The 14238-nt window shown below is 55.1% G+C and overlaps 3 protein-coding genes and 1 long non-coding RNA gene across 18 annotated transcripts in view; 3 read left to right on the top strand and 1 right to left on the bottom strand.

Annotated features, from left to right (window-relative positions):
* Nucleotides 1-3763, top strand: part of UBAP2L (ubiquitin associated protein 2 like) — a 39543-nt gene extending 35780 nt beyond the window's left edge. For 2 of the 14 annotated variants that reach the window (XM_042926245.1, XM_042926244.1), the window contains exons 25-28: nt 733-800; nt 1529-1726; nt 2132-2182; nt 3017-3478. In XM_042926245.1, the coding sequence (XP_042782179.1) occupies nt 733-800; nt 1529-1726; nt 2132-2182; nt 3017-3112 (413 nt within the window). In that variant the 3' untranslated portion in view covers nt 3113-3478. Of the gene's footprint in view, nt 1-732; nt 801-1528; nt 1727-2131; nt 2183-3016; nt 3479-3684 lie in introns of those variants that run through there. The other 12 variants (XM_042926251.1, XM_042926248.1, XM_042926250.1 and 9 more) reach the window with 10 other exon arrangements.
* LOC122212392 lies at nt 3479-4404 on the bottom strand. The gene is made up of 2 exons (XR_006199121.1): nt 4290-4404; nt 3479-4188 (listed from the first exon to the last, which is right to left on the bottom strand). It is a non-coding gene; the product is annotated as an uncharacterized LOC122212392 (long non-coding RNA).
* Nucleotides 4405-4670: 266 nt separating this feature from the next.
* Nucleotides 4671-7290, top strand: HAX1 (HCLS1 associated protein X-1). The gene is made up of 7 exons (XM_042926261.1): nt 4671-4818; nt 5284-5546; nt 5718-5911; nt 6389-6440; nt 6565-6671; nt 6800-6890; nt 7043-7290. Exons 1-7 carry the CDS (start codon nt 4766-4768, stop codon nt 7126-7128), a joined length of 846 nt encoding a protein of 281 aa, XP_042782195.1. The 5' UTR covers nt 4671-4765; the 3' UTR covers nt 7129-7290.
* Nucleotides 7291-8750: 1460 nt separating this feature from the next.
* Nucleotides 8751-14022, top strand: AQP10 (aquaporin 10). Of its 2 annotated transcripts, XM_042926201.1 has the most exons (7): nt 8751-9962; nt 11186-11339; nt 11681-11807; nt 12332-12469; nt 12568-12686; nt 12934-13151; nt 13603-14022. In XM_042926201.1, exons 2-7 carry the CDS (start codon nt 11235-11237, stop codon nt 13754-13756), a joined length of 861 nt encoding a protein of 286 aa, XP_042782135.1. In that variant the 5' UTR covers nt 8751-9962; nt 11186-11234; the 3' UTR covers nt 13757-14022. The 2 variants fall into 2 exon arrangements, with proteins under 2 accessions (XP_042782135.1, XP_042782134.1); XM_042926200.1 differs by having other exon boundaries at nt 8751-11339.
* The last annotated feature ends 216 nt before the right edge of the window (nt 14023-14238 follow it).

Raw genomic sequence — 14238 nt, 5'->3', positions numbered from 1 at the left:
AGTGTGGATGAGAGCCTGTGTCCCCGGGAGAAGCTCAGGGTGTAAAGCATGAGGACGTCGGATTTTGTGTTCCACCTGGACTGGAGGAGACAACATACTCCACTCCCTTCCTTACCCTCCCCACCTCCCCGTGCTTGGGCCTCAGTTACTTAGCTGGAAATGCACCTTTGTGTGGGCTCTTTAAATCCTAAGTACGTGGCCTAGAAGCGCCAGAATTGGAGACGCGGGGCCAGGTGAGCCAAGACTGACAACGGGCCGTACTCTTGGGGTTGGACTGGAATGCTCCTTGGGTGCTTACCTTAGGCTGCGAAAGCATGCAGTCCTGAGCCCAAAAGTGTCTCTTTGTGAACAGGAAGATCCCAGACTACCTGTCTTCAGGAGCAGGACCGAGTGGAGTCTGGGTGCGTTGATTTGAAACGGATGTTAAACATTTAATACGTTTCTTTTGGGCTTTGGCACAAAAGCGTCTTGAAAGGTATATGCTGGTGAGGCTTGCCTGTAGCCTTGCCCCACAAAAAGCAGCTCCCTTCACTCGCCCCCTCACATACATACTCAGTACGCACCTGGAAAGGGCAGACTTGGGGCATGAACCCTCATCTCTCAGGACTGACCTGAGCTGGAAACACAGCAGGACCCCCTGCAGTGCTCTAGCTAGAGGCTGCGCACACCGTCTCCCCCCGAGAGGGGGGCCGGGCAGCCAGCTGAGCTAACTCCTATTTCCTCCTCCCCCAGGTGTGTCAGTCACCTCCAGTAACACGGGCGTGCCAGATATCTCGGGTTCCGTGTACTCCAAGACCCAGGTAGGTGCCTTGCTCGAGGTACAGCTGGAAAGATAACGGACGCAGAGGAGGTGGCGTTGCAATGACAGAAGCTCAGTGAACAAGAACAACCTGAGAGATGTCAGGAAGCCCATCCCAGAAAATGAGTGGTCTCTAGATTTCAATTTCTAGAAGTTTGGAGTTAGCCCTCTGAGAACAAGCAAGAGAAGTGTTCAGGAAGGGGAGGTGTGGCCGATCGCTGTGATGCGGGATTTACTGTGCAGCTGTCCTGACTTTGCCCACCGCCAGCCTTCTTGTAACTTTCCAAGATGACGAGTACGGACTGAAGGGAAGCTGGTGCGATCCAGTCTTTGTAAAGACACAGTGGGAGCGACCGTGAAGTATCAGGAGTCCTGGCGGAGCGCTTCGTGGCCAAGCTCCAGGGTGGCAGTAGGGGAGCAGCTGCAGATGGTCTGCGACTGTAGAGTCACAGGGCAGCCTCACACCCGTCCTGTCGTGTGGGCCCCACGGCTAGGGAGCCCACGGCACCCCTGCTTCATGTAGGAGAGGACGGAGGCAGAGAGGGAGTACTTTTGTCAGGATCACACGGCTCCCAAAGAGCACAGCGGAGGCAGACCCGGGCACCCGGTGCAGGTGCGGTGCGCCTCCTTTGCTGCGTGCCGCCCTCAGTGGGTGGAGGGCTTGGGCTCAGAGAGTCCAGGGCTTGGTTTGCTGACCCCTTTTGCTGTCTCTCCCCACCCCCTGGACAGCAGTCCTTCGAGAAACAAGGTTTTCATTCCGGCACTCCTGCCGCCTCCTTCAACTTGCCTTCAGCCCTAGGAAGCGGGGGGCCCATCAATCCAGCCACAGCTGCTGCCTACCCACCTGCCCCTTTCATGCACATTCTGACCCCCCATCAGCAGCCGCACTCCCAGATCCTCCACCACCACCTGCAGCAGGACGGCCAGGTAATAGCTCTCCCCTCTCCTTTCCCTTCCTCTTCCTTCCTGTCCCCTGAAACTCCCCCCTTTCCTTCTCTTACCCTTCCTCACCACCGCCTTCACCCACCCCTCCCAGCGCCAGCCATGGGCACACAGCACAGACAGACACAAGCGCACACGACACAAGCTGCCGGCAGAGGAGCGGTCAGAGAAGGGGCCGGGCTGAAACCTTCTCCGCCCGGTTCCTTCGGTGCCTTTCTCCTCTACCTCCTGTAGCACAGCTGCCCTCATCCCATCAGACCTGGGTCACACCTACCCTCTGACCTCTCCCGGCCTCCCCCCTTCCCAACATTGTAGCTTTCCCTTCTAATGGTGGAGTTCTATTGTCAAAGTTTGTCCCTTTATTTTCCATATATCCTGGTTCTGCCTCAGCTACCATATTTGCAGATGATTCTGTGTTGCCCGCGCCAGCAGGAGGAGCAGGTAATGAAACTGAATGATGATGTGCTTGAACCCACTCCTTCCCGGCCCCCACTTCACCTCCACAGCCTCAGGGAACTCGAAGACAAAAAGCTGCACCGTCACAGATCAGGACACACAGACACAGACACCTTGCTGAGCTCTCTGGCCTCCTGTTCCTCTCTTGCCCTCCCCTCCCTGGTGCCCTCTTTTTCTTTCTGCCCTTCCGCGACTCTGGAAACACTTGGTTACTGGATCGGAACGGATTCTTGGGGCAGCGTCTGGAGCCTGGGGCCTCAGACTGTCTCTCTTGCCTTTTGGCTGAAATGGGCTCTCCGCTGTGCCATGGGGGGAGGGGGGGGGGCATGGGCTGGTACAGGTGACCTCTCCTGCGTCCCAGGGAGCTGGGGAGCTGGGATAAGTAAGGGCTGCCTTGCTGTCAGAGACAGCCTTCCCAGTTGAGGTATTCGTGGGATCAACGAAAACGAAATCATCTTGTCACTCATCTCCAAGAGGCCATAACTCTCTAGAGAGAGTAGCCTTTTCTCAGAGCAGTGAGGGTAGGGGAGAAGGTGGGGTGGAAAGTGGGTAGGACTCATTCACAGTCTTGTCTCTGAAAGGTGTCCTGCTGTCTTGTCATCGTTCCCCCGTTTAAAGGCTGGAAATGCTTTCTTCCCTGTCCGAGGCACCCTAGCAGCTATAGAAATTAAATGTTCTGTGGTTTGGAAGTAAACTTCAGAGTAGTTTCTCTAAGCAAGGGGAGAGCAAGAGTTTCCAGATCTGCATGTGAAGATGTCACAGATCTGTCCCACTAACTAGACACCTTTCTCCTCCTCCTCATCGTCCCATTCCCTGCAGACGGGCAGCGGGCAACGTAGCCAGACCAGCTCCATCCCGCAGAAGCCCCAGACCAACAAGTCTGCCTACAACAGCTACAGCTGGGGGGCCAACTGAGGCCCTGAGCCTCTTCTCCTGGTCCCATCTTCTGAGAGGGCTTCTCAGCCTGGCAACTACGGAAACGGCATCAAAGAAAGGAATGTGGGGGGGGGGGGGTTCTGCTGCCCCCCCCACCCCCAGCAGCCCACCCCATGCCTCAGCTTCATGTCTGTCCATTCCCATCCCACCCCCCACTCTGTTGTATGTATTATAGGATTTGTATTTTCTCCTTTCCCTCCCCCCTTTCCTCTCTTCCTCCCCCCTTGCATTCAAGATTATGAAACTTTGCTGTGGGCCCTGCCTTCCTTCTCCTCCTGTTCACCCTGGTGGTGTATGGATGAGGTGGGGAGGGGGGACCCCCAAATATATATCAGCCCAACAGCCCTAAGTCTCCTCCTTTATTATTAGGAAACAAGACAACAAAAAAATGGCGTCATGAATATGAACAGCATTGTCAGATGAATTAGTTGAAGTGTTTTTTTTGTTTTTTTTTTTTGTACTGTGTCCTCAAATTTAATGGATTAATGTGTCTTGTATATATAAAAAGAAAACCTCTACCTTCAGCCTCTGCCCATTCTTGCTCCGTCTAGGACTTCCTCAGTCTCGTCAGTGACCAGCTTGGTGAATGAGCGTCACACACCAGCCGGGCCTCTAGCGGGCTCCAGGCTCCCCGAAGGCCATGGAATAAAAAGAGCTCTTTGCCCTTAAAAGTGCTGCTAGTATTTTGCTCTAAGGGAATTCCCTGCCCTCCTCCCCCAAGAACTTCACAGCCTAGAAAGAACCACCCAAATTCGCATCTCCTCCGGAAACTGCTCATCTGCAGCAGATTTCGGGCTGTGGAGGGAGTGGGAGCAGATACTGGGTGGAAAGGGAGAGGATTAATAAGGAGCTGGAAAAAACGGCTTTGAAGAACCCAAGTGTAATGCAGATGGGTCCGGGCAAATGAGCTGCAGAGAAGGCAGGGTGACCTGCAGCTGTCAGATTGGGAACCTGGAGGTCAGCGCAGCAGTTCTCGGCAGTTCTCTGTACGGGAGGGGTCTGGAGACCAAGGCCGGGGCCCGGTGCGGGGGGGGGGTGGTGCAGGGAACGGCAGGCTGGAAAATTCAGAGACAGGAGAGGGGGTACTTACAGCTCCAAACTCCCCCCCTCCCCCACCCCCCCGCAAGCCTTCCCTGGGTTCCCCTCGCCCTCTCACCGAGCCTCTGCCCTGCTGGTCGCAGAGCCTGCCCGGTGGGCTCAGGACTCCGCTTAACGACACCCCTTTAGCGGGAGAGCGCTAGGTCCGCGCGTCCCCGACCGAGACCGACCGGGGAACTCAGACCAGAAGCGCGGGCGGCGGTTGCCCCCTGGCGGCGGCGGCCGGCCCCACGCAGCCTCACGCCGTCGAAGCGCCCAGGCCATCCGGTGGCGGCGCGGGGGGAGGCGGCGCGTGAGGCGGGCGAGCTTCGGGAGACGCGATTTCGGGACGCCCGCCCGCCGCCCGGACCCAGTCGCGCTGTCCGCCCCGCCCGCGCCGCGCTGACGGCCGTTTTGCGACAGTGTGCTCGTTCGCAGCCCTGCTTTCCGGCAAGTGGCCCGACGCCTCGCTCAGTTTCCGGTCGCGGGGCCCAGGCTGCCGCCGGGTGCGAATGGGCCTCGGTGGGGTCCGCGGGTTCGAGTCCCTACTCGGGGATGAGCCTCTTTGATCTCTTTCGGGGCTTTTTCGGCCTTTCTCCACCTCGGAGGTTAGAGTGGGTCGGGATCGGACGAGGGTGGGGTCTTCTGAGGGGAGCTTGAGCCCTAACGCCCAGTCCTTGGGAAACCGCACTCCTCCGCCCTCCGTCACCCGCTGCGGGCGGGACTGAGGGCGCCGCGCTGGGCGGCCGCCGGGGGCGGGGATAACCGCGGTCTGGGGTGATGCAACAGGGGCCCGGGCGGGGGGACAGTGGGCAGGTGAGCAGGGCCCTGGGTCACTGCGGGGGGCCGCCAGGTGAGGACTGGCGTTGATAGAAACGAAAACAAAGCAAAAAGCCGACGGCCTCCCGTAGAAAACACATCCACACCCACGAAGCGAACAAAAACCCAGGGCCAGCCCTCCAACCCTCACCTCCGTTCTGCACACCCGATTCGCGTCCCGCTCTGCCGCCCACGAGCTGACTTTGTGGCTTAAAGTACTAAAATGTTGCTGGTCGACCTGCCTTCACTCCCAGCCACAGAGACCCCTTTTTTGGAGGGATGACTCGAGATGAAGATGAGGATGATGAAGAAGAGGAAGAAGAAGGAGCCACGTGGGGCCGTGGGAGCTCGAGGTTTGAGGGTCCGCAGCCCCCGGAGGAATTTGGCTTCGGCTTCAGCTTCAGTCCGGGAGGAGGGATGCGTTTCCATGATAACTTCGGCTTTGATGACCTAATGCAGGATTTTAACAACATCTTCAGCGAGATGGGGGCCTGGACCTTGCCTTCCCGCCCTCCTGGTGTGTGGCTGTCCCCGGTCAACCTGTGGTTCCTGCTGGGTTGGAGGGTGACATTAGCCTGCCAAGATTCGCTGGGGGTTGGGGGGGGGGGGTGACAAGATGGGTGATATTGAGGTTTCAAAGAGCCCAAGTCCTGTCCCACCCCCAGCACCAATCTGCCACCTTCTGCAGAACTTCCCGGTCCTGGTCCTGAGTCAGAGACACCTGGTGAGAGACGGCAGGAGGGACAGACTCTCCGGGACTCAATGCTTAAGTATCCAGATAGTCACCAGCCCAGGATCTTTGGGGGGACCTTGGAGAGTGATGCAAGAAGTGAATCCCCCAAACCAACGCCGGACTGGGGCTCCCAGAGGCCATTTGGTCTGGTGAGTGCTTCTGGGTGGAGTGAGAGCCTGTGGGAGACAGCTAATGGAGGGCAAGGGCTGGGAGCCGTGCGAGAATCTAACGGGGTGGGATCCCAGGCTCTCCACTTAGTGTGTTTATCTGTTCTCTATACTAAGCTTCTTGTAGGATTTTGGCAGCGGGGGGGGGGGGGGGGGGGGGGGAGGTTGAGGGAGAGGGGATGGGGATTCTGCTTTTTCTCTAAAAAAAAAAAATCACTGGTCTGTTACAATTCTGGGACAAGGCAGGATTGTCAGGAAGGATAGAAAGCGTCCATTCAGGAAAGCTTTCTTGGTAGAAGAAGAGAGAAAACAGGTAGGAAGGAGAAAGAGATGAGTAAAACAAAAGCTGTCCTAGGTGGGATTCTCTCTCCCAGGGAAAGGTAGTATTGGAACCTTTGGGTTACGACCTCTCAAATTTCAAGTTGAAAGGTATCATTTCACCTCCTTTGCCTTCTGCAGTTTGATGATTTGTGGCCTATGACCCCCCATTCTAGAGCCAGAGAAGACAACGGTGAGTGTGGAGGTAGAGGACATTTAACCTGCCCTCTCTTCTCCTCTGAAGTTTTTGTTGCCACACTTGACCCCTTCTTTCCCTTGGACTCTTGATTTTGTGTTTCCTCTCTCTGCCCTTCTAGATCTTGATTCCCAGGTTTCCCAGGAGGGCCTCGGTCCAGTTCTGCAGCCCCAGCCCAAATCCTATTTCAAGAGCGTCTCTGTGACCAAGATCACTAAGCCAGATGGGGTGAGTTGGAAGAGAGGGGTAAAAGGAACTGTGGCCAGGGGATGCCATGGAGAGCGCAATCTAGGTAAAGAAACCAGTGGGCTCACCTTTATTGCTGTTAGAGATCTGGTCGGGGCTTCTCCTTGTAGACGGTAGAGGAGCGCCGAACTGTGGTGGACAGTGAGGGCCGGACAGAGACCACAGTAACCCATCAAGAAGCAGACGGCGGCCTTAGAGATGGTGAGTGAAGAGTGTGAATCAAAAGGGTCTGTCTCTTAGTTCCTTGGGAAAGGGGAACCCTTACTTTTCTAGCCTTTAATATTATTCCTCTCCTTGTCCTCTGCTCATCCTCTTTCATTTAGTGTGTCCTTGTGTATCACTTTCTTCCTTAGATCCAGAATCACCAGCACCTCCAGGCCTGGATGACACCTATTCCATCCTGGATTTGTTCCTAGGACGCTGGTTCCGGCCCCGGTAGCCTTGTTAAGCCTCAGCGGCCTTCAGATCCCTTCCACGCTTTGCTCACCATCCGTGTCTCCGCGTCCTGCCACCTCGGCCTGGGGTGTGCGGAGCAGTGAATTGGGGGTATGTCAGTATGTGACTCACCCGGAGTGACCAATAAAACCTTTATTTATGCTAATTCTTTGGTCTTAGTTCTGTCCAGGCTGTTCCACTTTCTAGCACCATCCAGGGGTTCCCAGATTATCTTGGCCCACGGCCGCCTTCTTCTTTAACTTTTTTCTGCTTCCAAACCCTGATTTGATAAATAGGGTCAGGTCCCCGGTAGATTATTCTTGTGGAAGAGATAACTATAGAGACAACTCCAGGAAGAGTTCTATCGGGGAATGCACAAATTCTCAAAAGGGGGGGCACCTGGGTGGCTCAGTCTGTTGAGCGTCTGACTTTGGCTCGGGTCAGGATCTCGCGGTTCGTGGGCTCCAGCCCTGCGTCAGTTTCTGTGCTGACAGCTTGGAGTCTGGAGCCTGCTTAGTATTCTGCGTCTCCCTCTCTCTCTCTCGGCCCCTCCCCTGCTGGCGCTCTCTTTCTCCCTCTCAAAAATAAATAAAAACATTTAAGAAATTAAAAAAAAAAAAATTCTCAAAAGAGGAAGCCCGTGTGGAAATGGGTGATGGCTGCTTCCCTAGGATGGGGCAGTTCATGAGAGAATTTGAGGGAATACACTGGCAAATATTTCTTCCTTTACTGGCTATGTTCTTTTTTTTTTTTTTTCTTTATGTTGGAGAAAATATAACTAGCACAAACATTACTAGATTTTTTTTCTCATTAAAAACTCTTTTAGTACTGTGGCTGGGAGGGGCTGATTTTGTATGTTTACCTCTGTTTCCTCAAAACTTTACCAAAACGACACACGATAAAGGGATTTTTCTAAGGAGACGTATCACAAGAACAAAGAAGATATACACTGATGAAATTTTGTCTTTTTATTATATGTTTTGGTGAACAGAAGCTGACTTACCATAGCAAAGTTTATATTTTTCTTTATGTTTAGTGCTCTTTGTGTCATTTAGACACCTCCCCACCCAAGGTTGAAAGGACACTCTCCTTTATTTCTCCTTCACGGATTTTACTAGGTTTGTTTTTTACATTTAGGTGTTGTTTGTTTTTTAATGCTTATTTTGAAAGAGAGTGCACGGGGGAGGGGCAGAGGGACAGCTAAAGCAAGGAGCCCAATGTGGGGCTCAACTCCACGGAACTGTGAGGTCATGACCTGAGCCGAAACCAAGAGTCGGATGTTTGACTGACTGAGCCACCATGCGCCCCTGCGTTTTGGTTTTAGATCCACCTGTAATGTATCTTCCTATTTGCTACGAATCTATGAATCAGGGGACCGACTTTGTTTTTTTCTAGTTGGAAAAGTACATATGCATATGTATATACAAATACTATAAATATATTTTATACACACAGATCGTTGTGCTGGGTCTATCTTTTCTGTTAATCTATTTGTCCACCTCTGTGCCCATATCACATCTTAAAATTGTGTAGTTGTATTTAGTAGAACATACACTCCCACTTTTGTTTCTCCCCTCTCTAACTTCTAACGTGTAAGAATGCGATTGATTTTTCTAACCAGCTTTTCAGAGCATCACAGAAACACACGGAGCTGGAGACTAGCGGACATCTGTGGATGGCTCACAGCTTGAAAGCTGGAGACGCATACAAACTAAAGAAGCAACTTGGGAGAAACAGTCTGCAGAGAGATGAAAATTTAGCAAGGATACGTCTTTAATGTCTTTAGAAATATAAGAGGATACGTCCATACAGCCAGAACATACTCCTATGAAGAGGAATAAACTTTGGGGAGTTAAAAAAAATGTGATGGCAGAAATGAAAATCTATAAAACGATTCTGACGATAAAGTTGAGAAACTCTCCAGGAAGGTAGACCAAGTAATAGATATATAGAAAACAGGCAGCAATGCACACCTGAAAGTAATGTTATATGTTAACTATACTTCGATTGAAAAAGATTATTTTCAAAGAAAATAGGAAAAAAAATAAAACTGGAATGGTACAAACCATCGATGAAACAGACCAAGAAAATATCCCAGAAGTGAAGAATATTTACTTCTAACCTGAAAGACCCACCATATGCTAAATACCAAGGATGAAAATAAACCCACTATTTCAGAACGCTCGAGACAAAGGAAAAATCTAAATAAGGGAGGGTTCAGAGGAATCGAGATTCAAGATTCTCAGTTGCATCTACCCAGATGTCCCTATTTCAAATGTCGGGATCCTACCCTAACCTCCTCAAGGTTAGGGTCCTAAAATACCTAGCCTTGGCATAGGAAGCCCGGGGCTGAGAATTCATTCTCAACAATTAACATTGGAGCTGGCCCTCCACTCTGATGCCCACTGGATATAGGTTAGGCTTCCCTTAAGGGCTGTCGTGGGGCCACCTGGTTTCACAGTCTGCCTGGACTTGGTGATCAGTTCTGTGGACTTAGTTTCTGTTTCCTTCAGGCTCTCAACTGCCGCAGAGACCATTAACGCGTATCCTTTCAACCAGTAACCCCTCGCAGCTGGCCACTGCTGACAATTTTAATAACTGTCCCACCTCGGCAAGCTAGAGACTATCAGTATTCTACCTACTACCGTGGGTTCTTGTCAGCCAGACTGTGAACAGTCACCCAGATTCATTCTAGAATTTGTGGAACCACGTCTGAAACCAACGGGCTTGAATTGGGTTCCTTGGAGAAAGACTCCCAACGAGAAGCTACGTGAACAAGGTTTACCGGGAAGTCCTAGTGCTCGCGGGATGCACCTGTAAGGAAGTGAGGAAGGCAAGGTTAGGCGAACGGGGAAACTGACACGCAACGAGGTTACAAGAGAGGCTTCAGCCGATCCCGTGGGGAACCTGGAAGTTGGAGTGGCCCCTTCAGGGTTGTTCCATATTGAGACGGAGAGGCCACGTCTTTGTATCCTGCATCAACCGTCGTCGACAGGCCCCACAGGAGGGCGTGTGACCTTGGGTGAGGCGTCTCCTGCCACGGGAGGCATTGCCATGAGGGAAGCAGCTGTGTGCAATCAGCATCTGATATTCCCAGCAGCTGGGAAATGGGTGCATTGGTCCCAAACAGGGCATCCGGGTAGAGCATTTTACCCACGAAACCTAGTAAAGGAGTATCGTGAACAGATGTGCCCGGGACTGTGCCAGAGCCCGTGGCCCAGTGCTCAAGAACCTCGTGAACTATATACGGGATTTTGTAAATGTACGTGTTTCCACCTACCGGCACATAAGCTCTAGGAGAGCGGGCAACGCATTTGCTTACCACCGCTTCTCCAGCGTCTAGAATTTGACTCCTGTTGGATGAACCTAACTGGAGGCTTGCGATAAGAACCAAGAAGTTGCCGTGTGTTAGGCGGAATCTGGGGGTGACAGGCGTGCCGAGAAAGGGAGGTGGGGCTCGGTGCGAGTGCTTCACACTCGTCTGGAGCCAAGGCAGAGCTAGGGCACTCTAACCGGGGTGGGGCTCCGCGCGAGGGAAGCGCAAGCATCGCGTGAGTGGGTTTTCTTTCTGCAGTCTCCGGTCTTCACCCCAGCCTCTCTGGATGCCCGTGGCGTTCTGCAGGGGGGAAAGCTTCATGTTCCACACGAGTGACATTGTGCAATAGGGGACGGAGGGTCAGAAGGTCTGGATCGGAATTCAGACGTCTCCCTTAAGTAGCTGCGCGGCCTTGGCGAGTCCTGAGGCTCTCCAGATCACCAGGGGCGGGGCGGGAGCAGGTTGCCGAGGCCAAGGGCTGGCACGGGATACTTCCTCCGGCCCACCGGCCCATCCATCGGCACAGGAGGGGGCTACTCCTGGGAGGAACGGGGATGACAGATGGAAGAGACACAGCCTGGGCAAACTCCAGGCTCTGGTCCAAGAGCCGGCCCTTGGACATTCTCCTGTTATCTCTACTATCTCTGCGCTCGCTAGCCTACACACGTGTGCAGACATTGCTGTTCAGGCGCTGCGCTAATTGGTTTTAAAGTCTTTCCCTTATCATTCCCCCGCTCCCTGGCAGGCGGTGGTTGTGGTTGTGTGGCAGCAGCCAGAGACAAGGTGTCCCCACCATGTTGCATAGCCAGCCCTTGGCCGACGTCAAGGGCCGGCTCCGGATCCGCAGCCACCTGGCCCGGCAGTGCCTGGCAGAGTTTCTGGGTGTATTTGTGCTCATGGTAGGCCGGGTAACGGGGGAAGGAGAGAGGGGAGGAGGGCGAACGTTTCTGCCTCTATCTCTTCATCCTGGTGTCTCACTTCATTCAACTGTGCACCATCTCTGTCCCTGCCCTTGTCCCTTCCGTTCCAGCCCCCGTCCATCTCTCCCTTCCCAGTCTTCACTCCTCCCCCACAGCTCCTCTATTTCCTTTCCCTCTATTGCTCCTCCCCCTTTCTTGCTGACCCCTCCTGTTACTTTGGTGCCCTCTCTCTCTCAGCCGCTCCCCTTCCCAGCCTTGCTCCAGGCTTCCAGGCTCCCCATTCCTGGTCCTCCGCTCCTCATCTTCCCTCTCCCCACCAGTTGCTCACCCAGGGGGCTGGAGCCCAGGCCGTCACCAGTGGAGAAACGAAAGGCAACTTCTTCACCATGTTTCTGGCTGGCTCTCTGGCCGTGACCGTAGCCATCTACGTGGGTGGTAACGTTTCAGGTGAGGAGGGTGGGGTCTGGCCACGTGCATGTGTGAGTGTGTGGTGACGGTGACTCATGGACTTGTCTCCTTGAGCTTGACTAGTGCCCTGGACCCAGATATGCCTTGGCCCCGGGCCAGCCCCTCCCCTCCCCTCCGTGTCTCTCTCCTCCACTCACCTAGGCAGGGAGCTGTGGCAAGGCTTTAGGGTAAGTCTGTCTTCTTGTGTCCCCCGCCTGAAGGCCTCGGTGTCATCTTGCCCCGGGGCCTCACCTTCTTGTGCCCCAGACACATGCTGTGCCAGTGGCCAGTGTGTCTGCCTTGAGCCCCATCACAAGACACAAACACGTCGTAGAAAGAGCGGGCAGACCCTGGGCTTTACTGTGTGAGCTCAGCAAGCTGCAGAATGTCCTAGAGCTGAGCCGCTCACCCGGTGGGGACAAGTAACATCTGCCTTGAGAGTTGTGACGCAACAGCGGCGGGACCTGGTGAGCACCAGGAGGCCACACCTAATGATGTTGGTTTTCTCTTCCCGATCCTTGAAGGGGCCCACCTGAACCCAGCCTTCTCCCTGGCCATGTGCCTGCTGGGACGCCTCCCCTGGGCCAAGTTCCCCGTTTACTGCTTGGTGCAGCTTCTATCTGCTTTCTGTGCCTCTGGAGCCACCTATGCTGTCTACTACGGTAACAGGGTCGGGGCCGTCTGGGTGTGGCCAGGACTGCCTTGCAATGGTTTTGAATGGACAAAGATGGAAGTCCTGAGCCTCCCCTGCCTCCTGCAGATGCCCTACAGAACTATACAGGCGGGAACCTGACGGTGACCGGCCCCAAGGAGACAGCCTCCATCTTTGCCACCTATCCTGCCCCTTACCTGTCCCTGAACAATGGCTTCCTGGATCAGGTAGGTGTGAGGGGGAGACCTGGGAAGGCCCCAGTTTTTGCCCTTGTCCCCTGGGCTCCCAGACGACTTATTGTCCGGGCTCTGGGTGGGATATGGGGTTGAGTCTGTCTTTGTAGCACCCCCACCCCAGTTGCCTGTGTTGGACAGTCAGAGGACATGAGGTGGTGGCCTAGGGTGCTTGGGAGAGAAGGGGCAGCTGGGTCATCTGACAGCTTATGGGGGCCCCTCTGCCTCTGTGGACTCCAAGGTGCTGGGCACGGGGATCCTGATTGTGGGGATCCTGGCCATCCTGGACACACGGAACAAGGGAGTGCCTGCAGGTCTGGAGCCTGTGGCTGTGGGGCTGCTGATCCTGGCCATCGGGCTATCCCTGGGTGCCAACTGTGGGTTCCCACTCAACCCTGCCCGGGACCTGGGCCCACGGCTTTTCACCTACGTGGCTGGCTGGGGCCCTGAAGTCTTCAGGTGAGAGACAGCCTCGCCCCTCCCCTGACACCTCTGAGTCTGGGTCCCCAGCTCTCTCCTCTTCCCTAGTCCTCGCGGACTCAGGACAGTGCCCCTCATCTAAGTCCTGCTTCTCCTTTTCTCCCTCACCCCTTCTTCTCTCCTCCACCTTTTCCCCGGAAACAGTAGAGGCTGTGTTCTCAGGCACGTCTGTCCTGTTACCTTTTGGCATTGTGACCGCATCACAAGATGGGTATATTCACATAATTCCCTGAGGCAAGAGGCTGGACCGAGCTCTCCTGGGGGCTCCTCTCTAACCCTAACCGCTGTGCTGTGTTGCCAAGACTTGGTCTTCCTGGCGTCCATCCCCCTTGGGGCTGCTTTAGGGAGGTTCTCTTGTTACCGCCCCTGGTCCTTCAGGGAGAGGCCAGAGGACTCCCCCTGAAGCCTTCCTTATGTCCCTCTCTTGCAGTGCTGGTAATGGCTGGTGGTGGGTGCCTGTGGTGGCCCCTCTGGTGGGGGCGACTCTTGGCACAGCCACATACCAGCTGCTGGTGGCTCTCCACCACCCCGAGGAGAAGTCAGAGCCGGCTCTGGATCTAGAGTTTGCCCAACATACAGCCTGAGGCCTGGAAACTCCTGCCTCTGCCCTGTTGCCGCAGCGTGAGCTCTGATCCCGACACGGAGCCCTCGCCTCGCTTGTGGACACTGAAGAGGGGCCGCAGATCCGGGACGGTGGCCAGAGGACGGCTTCCTCCCAAACTGGGAGGGCGAACTGGGAGGGCCAGGCCCCTGCTGCCCTCCACACCCCGGCAGGTCTTCGGACCCTGGGGGCCTCCGCGGACACAGTGCCTCAAAGCGGCCGCCAGAGGGTGCGCCCGGGGAGGCCTGGGGGAGGCCGGGGGAGGGGCGCTTCCCGCGGAGCTCGGCCCCTTCCCGGGCTCCCGGCCCCAGAACCTCGGCGCGGCCGCGCTGCCCTCGCGGGGCGGCTTCCCCCACATGGGGAGGGGGCTCAAGGGGGGAAACTGAAGCACGGCCCAGTGCCCAGGCGCTCCGGCCGTCCTTCCCGGAGAGGGGTGCGGGCCCCGGCCCGGGGGCGCGCGCTGGG

This window comes from Panthera leo, chromosome F3, assembly GCF_018350215.1.
Source record: "Panthera leo isolate Ple1 chromosome F3, P.leo_Ple1_pat1.1, whole genome shotgun sequence".
Lineage (NCBI taxonomy): Eukaryota > Metazoa > Chordata > Mammalia > Carnivora > Felidae > Panthera > Panthera leo.
The sequence above is the reverse complement of the archived record's forward strand: the minus strand, read 5'-3'. Positions and strand labels throughout refer to the sequence as shown.